The sequence below is a fragment of the Lathyrus oleraceus genome, chromosome 4 (genome assembly GCF_024323335.1).
Source record: "Lathyrus oleraceus cultivar Zhongwan6 chromosome 4, CAAS_Psat_ZW6_1.0, whole genome shotgun sequence".
Lineage (NCBI taxonomy): Eukaryota > Viridiplantae > Streptophyta > Magnoliopsida > Fabales > Fabaceae > Lathyrus > Lathyrus oleraceus.
Window position 1 is genome coordinate 377,825,943 of NC_066582.1, and position 6,705 is coordinate 377,832,647.

Below are 6,705 nucleotides of genomic sequence, written 5' to 3' on the forward strand. Positions count from 1 at the left end.
TTCAGTTCCCCGCATCAATTTGTCATACATATACCTTGAATAGAAACATAATAAATATTAGACTACTCATTGAAATGTGTAAATAAATTGTTCAACTAAGTAAATTATAGATTGATCGGAGTACCATATGTATGTATGAATGATAGCGATGCCCAATTCGTCGTGCTAAAAAAGTTGTTGCATGTCCTCCTTTCCAATTATTTCGAAATGAGCTTTTCCGAAAACACCTTCATCAAAATCTATACTACGAATGGACCCGTCCATAATATCGGACTCTTCCACCATTTTCTCAAGACGCATCATAATTTGAGATTTTGTCCCGGCCGTCGTTGGAATATCCTTCGTTGGAATATCCTTCGTTGGAATATCCTTACCATCGCTTTTCAACTTTCGACCGGGAACCTAAAAATTCATATAAAATAAATCATTACTTTTTGTGATGCAAAAGAATCGTTGCGTATATAATTCAATGGGTACATATATTTGTACCTCTTTTTGAGATGCAACCGACTCGATGCGTCTTGAAATCCCTTTACCAGCTTTAGGGGTGGGTCTTGTAGGAGTCTAACATTACCATGTAATAAGGATTGATTAAATATCATAATTGTAGCTGAATTGAAATGTGAATACTAAATATTCATAATCATTTAGAATATATATACCTCGGCATCTGGGAAAATTAGATCTGACGGCCAACCAACAAAGGATCCGACTGCATCTCGCATCAACGTTGTCTCTGAAACAACGTCGGGTAATGGGAGAAGGGCGTCCGTATCTAATACAAGGTCAACCGAAACTTTCATAAATCCCACCGGGAGGGGATTATGGTGAAGTAATTCACCCGAAGTATTGTGCACTTTTCCCTTGCCAACCATGCGATAAGTTGGTGACGATAGATACAGCTGACAAGGTGAAATGCCCTAAACCAATAATAAATGTTATTGTTAACGTGTATATGTGTCAAGTAAAAAAGTGCTATTTTAATTTCATAATAACATATATAATTACCTCGGGAAATTTCGGTTGATAATTGATACTAGCTCGGTCACTAGTATCTTTTGCCTCGGAAGCGCACCTTTCCTCTCTATACCTTGCATTCTCGTTTTGCAGTTGGAGTACTTGTGCCCTTAACTCCGCCAAGGTCTCCATCACCTCTTTGTTGGTAGGATTTTTTGTTTTTGTTTTTTTATAAAATGACGACGGAGTCACACCAAAACCCTTACCCCTCACACGACCGGAATACTCAGGAACATTTAGTACTCGACTAAGTACGCTCCTGCAATCCTGGACCTCGGTTGAAGGTACGGTTTGGGATAAAGTCTCCTGAAATATTATTAGAGGAGATTAAAAATGAATTATATGTCTAACAAAATTTTCGATATAATTAAAGAAATAATGTTACATATACTTACACATTCGTCATAAACATTTTGGACCGCTTCAACGACAACCCCATCCTTCCCAACCCGAGCAGTCTTCCATAATACGTGCTCCGGAAGAGATGTTGCGTCACTTTTCTCCTCGGCTAGCTACACATTGAATTAGATTATAAGATCATCAATTATAACATATTGTGATAATGTATAAGCTCATAGCATTTGAATATACTCACAATTCTTTGTTGTAACCGTGCATAACCCGTACGCCCTTTTTTGTACGGATACGCGGGTTTTGATGCCCTTTTCCTATTTTTGTCGCTTACTTCCTGGATAAAAAAGTTTAAGGCATATTAGAACCAAGTAACTTAACAATTGTATAATACCATAATTAATAGACATTACATGGAATTTTTCGTTTCTTCGTTTGGCGACAAAGTTATCCCATTCATCGGCTGAAATAATCTCGGCATACTTCATTGGCCGTTCTCCTTCAACAAATTTTCCTTCCTCATCCTTGAGAAATTTGTTGCACAAAAAGGATCGAAATCCTCGGAGTCTTTTTCCGGCCAATTGAATACAATATTTTTGCCGGCTTTCATCGATGTGAAAGGATCTCTAAAAAACATACAAATGGAGTGTGTTATTATAAAGTAGTATTATAACAATATATGGTTAACAAATAGTCAACAAAAAAACATAAAACAATATATGGTAAGTACCTGTATCTCCGACCATATTTTTTCCTTGCCAACCTTCAAGTCCGGACTTCTCCAATTATCACATGTAATCGGAATATGTTGTCGAACAAGGAAACCAATGTAACTTGCCAACATTGAACCGTTAGGCTCAATTAGTTGGTCTTCAGCACTCCAATGTACTTCAAATTTTACACCCTTGTCTCTTGCACGAATGATTGACTTCATAACAGTCAATCCTCGTTTGATTTCTTTTTCAACATTATTACGTGATTCATTCGCGGCATGGGTATCGTCTTGGTTAGCCATTTTATCTGTAATATAGAAATGATTCAATAAGACCCAAGTAAGACAATGATTCAATATGTGAACACATTCATATACCTTCCATTTCTCTCATGTTACAACAATCTAAACTCTTTTTTTTTATCATTATTGAATACAAACCTACTGCATGCAAAAGACCAATACGTGAACACACCTACTGCATGCTCAAACACACTTCAAATATATCAGTTTTCAATCAGAAATAAAAAACTCAGTTTGCCCTAAACAACATTAATCAACATAATGCACAAAATGAAAAACTAAGTTTAGAAAATGCCCTAATCAAACACATGAAGAAAGTGAACGGTAACGATGGAGAAGAGAAATACCTTAAAGGTGACGGTAACGATGGAGAAGAAAGTGAACAGTGACGGTGGAAGAGGATAACTCAGTGAACGTGAACGCAGCAGCAGAAAAAGGCGATGGCGACGATGACGGTGAGGGAGGGAGAACGAACGGAGGACGAGAGTAATCGCAGTAGAGAGTAATCGCAGTTGAGAGAAAACCCAGTTACGTAAACGAAATAGCTTATAGAGAGGGAAAATAAAGAGACATGCAATATATGTTATACTTTTAATGTGGGACCTTAGAGGGCGCTTTTGTAAAAAAAGCGCCCTCTAAAGGGGGCCTAAGAGGGCGCTTCTGAAAGCGCTCTCTAAGGCTTTCCAAAAGCGCCTTCTAAACTGGAAATGTACATGGACTTAGAGAGCGCTTTTTCAAAAGCGCCCTCTAAGGGTAACCTTAGAGAGCGCTTTCACTAAAGCGCCCTCTATTGTTGTCCCTCCATTTCCTCATTATTATTTTTTTGGCTTCACTTAAGAGGGCGCTTTGTTACAAAAGCGCCCTCTAAAGGGGGCCTAAGAGGGCGCTTCTAAAAGCGCTCTCTAAGGCTTTCCAAAAGCGCCTTATAAACTGGAAATGTACATGGACATAGAGAGCGCTTTTTTAGAAGCGCCCTCTAAGGTTACCCTTAGAGGGCGCTTTCAATAAAGCGTCCTCTATTGGTGTCCCTCCATTTCCTCATTATTTTTTCGCTTCACTTTAGAGTGCGCTTTGTTACAAAAGCGCCCTCTAAAGTGTGTTGTCTATTCTAGTAGTATGCTCCTTATTTTTTCTCTTCACTTTAGAGTGCGCTTTTGTAATAAAGCGCCCTCTAAGGGGCGCTGTCTATTCCAGTTTTTGGCATAGTGTAGGTATTTATTTTATTCTTATTATTATTTATAAATTTATTTTTATTCAAGTGTTAAAAAGAAAAATCGTTCATAAAAGAAAAGAGAAAAAAAGTAAAAAATCATTTATTGAGCTCGCCAAGGATTCAAACCCCCGTGTCTATGTATTCTTGTCATACAATGAGAAAATCAAAGCTCCGTAGTTCAATCTAGAAAAATAGTGTGTGTTTGATTGATTTTGTTTTGTGAAAAGTTTTTGAATAAAGTGCACAAGGATACAAAAATGGTTTCATGAGTTGTGTTGTTTTTAAGTTGATTTGAACTTAAGTGATTGTTCGATGCGATAAAAATGTTTTTGGGTATTTAATGTAAATAAAAAAGAAGTATTTTTCAATTTTAATTTAGGATTATTTTGAAAAAATGTTAACTAAAAAGACCATGTTTAAATAAGTTTAAATAAAATTTAAGTTTAAGATGATTAGGTCGCCAATAAATAAATGACCAAATTCAAAATAAGATCAAAATTTAAGTAATTAAATTAGATGAAACAATTAAATTAATTAATTAAATAATAAGTGAATTAAAAATAACGGTTTTGATTTGAAAAAACATATTGCATTTGATGTGCATTTGTCATTGTTGGATGTGAATAGAGTATCGTTTTGATTTTACAGGGGTATTGGTTCTTGATTTGAACGGTAGTATTATTAAGCTTTGAAACTTGGTTATTATTATGATTGAAATTGTTTTAAATTGAGTATTGTTTTGATATGAATATGTTATAACTTAATTCAGTTTTGAGTCTTGTTTTTTTTTTAATTTTAAAACTTGACTCATTACATTTATTTAAAAAGATTTGATTCGCGATACATGTTTAAAGAAAATCGATTCATGACATTAGTTAAAGAAAGTTGATTTAGGATACTTATTTATAAATTAGTTTCCTGATATTTATTTAAATAAAATTGACTCATGTCAACAATTAAAGAAGTTGGACTTATGATATTTGTTTAGAAATTTGTCTCATGATATTAGTTAAAAAAAGTTGTTTAAAAAATTGATTTTAAAAAAATGATTTTAAAATATTGCTATATGATATTAGTTAAAAAAATTGATTTTAGAAAATTGCTTTATGATATTAGTTAAAAAAAATGATATTTGTTTTAAAAAATTTGATTCATGTTATTTATTTCTTTGTGACCAAGCCAATGAATTGGATGAATTCATGACCTATGCAAATGTAACAGCAAAAATATAAATAAATTTGATTTTTTTATTATAATTTTAATGTAATAATAAAAATAATGCAATAATTATAAAATAATGTAAATGAAGATAAAATAGAAAAAGGAGAAAAAATATTAAAATTAGGAAATATGAAATTCGAAGTCATGAGTGTACCTCATTGAATTCTCACTTCATTACCAAATTGACTATATCTTTCATTCAAGATAGAATGTAACTAAAACCCATATAATATTAAAATGTTCGATAAAATTGGAGTATGACAGAAAGCTATAAACAATCTGGAGTTCTTCTTAAATCTTCAGACAATTCATCGCTAAAGAAATTGGTGGAATCAAGAGGGGATTGTCACACACGGAGACTGTGAGGAGATTGGTGAAGCTGAAAGATTCAATAAACGTGAATTGAGTAAAGATTACGTAGAAGATTTTGGCATTACGTTGTAAACAAGTCAAGATCCAAATAGAAGATTTATTTTTCTCAACACTATTGTGAATTAGTTATTGTATGAACTCTTACAATATTTGTCAAAATAAAAAAGAACACAATAGGTTCCAATGGGAAACCAATGAATAATGGAGTAGGCAAAGTGATGACGAACACCTAAACACTATATATCCTAGTGTGCTCTCTCTCTCTCTCTCTCTCTCTCTCTCTCTCTCTCTCTCTCTCTCTCTCTCTCTCTCTCTCTCTCTCTCTCTCTCTCTCTCTCTCTCTCCTCTCTCTCTCTATATATATATATATATATATATATATATATATATATATATATATATATATATATATATAAGATTTATTTTTCTCAACACTATTGTGAATTAATTATTGTATGAACTCTTACAATATTTGTCAAAATAAAAAGGAACACAATAGGTTCCAATGGGAAACTAATGAATAATGGAGTAGGCAAAGCGATGACGAACGCCTAAACACTATATATCGTAGTGTATTCTCTCTCTCTCTCTCTATTTTATTTTTTATTTACAAATTATTGAATTCATCAATTGTGCGTTCAATACATTTAGTTAATTCTTTTGAAAACCATTTGAAAAAGGTTTTGTTGAGTTGATCACAATAAATTAGATTGTGGTTGGATTTGAAGATCAACAAAAACATACAAATTTCCAAATAAAATTGATTGCACACAAGGTGTTAGATAATTTGACTCAATAGCATTTTTGTGTATTTTATCATTGGGAATAGTCTCTAGTTTTAGCATAGCACGCAATTGACCGTGGTTGAAAGTTTGTTGATCAAATTTGTACTTATTATCATACGTTGATTGTATTTACGCATATCCGAGCTATTTGATAGCGGTTCAGTTTAGATGATTCGCTCCGGGTCACTTCCGTTAGCCATAAAGTTTTCAAAACAATTTTTTGTTAAAGTTTTTAACTTGGGATCTATTCACCATCCTATAGATCGTTGCATATTGTCTAACATGTCAGTGATTTGACGAATATGATTGACCTCATTCGATTTTGTCCAGTTTTTATTTCCATATTGTACAAATGAATTCGATGTTTCAGTGAGAGAATGAGATGATGCAATTTTTTATTGGGTTGATGCTAACCTGTGCCAAGATGAAAATGCAAAATACATGAAGTATATGGAAGTATACTAAATAGTAGTAAAGTATGGGTTAAATGCTAAGTGTCAAACAAATTTTCATACTTGTTGTAAAAGCGTGAACTTGGGGATGGTTTAAGTTAATGTGAAGTCTCGATCCATTTCATGTGTTTGATAGGCTAGGCAATCCAGATATTGCACCCTAGACAGAGACTTATAGTTACACAATAGAACCAAATACAATTCAAGCAGCAAAGTTGTGTTTAGAAATAAATTTCTAACCTTGGTTTTGCTTACACCACGCATGTGTTAAGACCATGA

The 6,705-nt window shown here is 33.4% G+C and overlaps 1 protein-coding gene across 1 annotated transcript; it reads right to left on the bottom strand.

The window, feature by feature from the left end:
- Positions 1–564: 564 nt before the first annotated feature.
- Positions 565–1,153, bottom strand: LOC127135570 (uncharacterized). Its single transcript, XM_051062235.1, has 2 exons — positions 1,009–1,153; positions 565–920 (listed from the first exon to the last, which is right to left on the bottom strand). Exons 1-2 carry the CDS (start codon positions 1,147–1,149, stop codon positions 648–650), a joined length of 414 nt encoding a protein of 137 aa, XP_050918192.1. The 5' UTR covers positions 1,150–1,153; the 3' UTR covers positions 565–647.
- Between the last annotated feature and the right edge of the window lie 5,552 nt (positions 1,154–6,705).

Excerpts from the sequence above, each read along its gene's own strand:
- LOC127135570 (XM_051062235.1), bottom strand. The coding sequence starts at position 1,149 with ATGGAGACCTTGGCGGAGTTAAGGGCACAAGTACTCCAACTGCAAAAC. Across the intron at positions 921-1,008 it reads ATCAACCGAAATTTCCCGAG|GGCATTTCACCTTGTCAGCT; the intron begins GTAATTATATAT and ends TTATTGGTTTAG.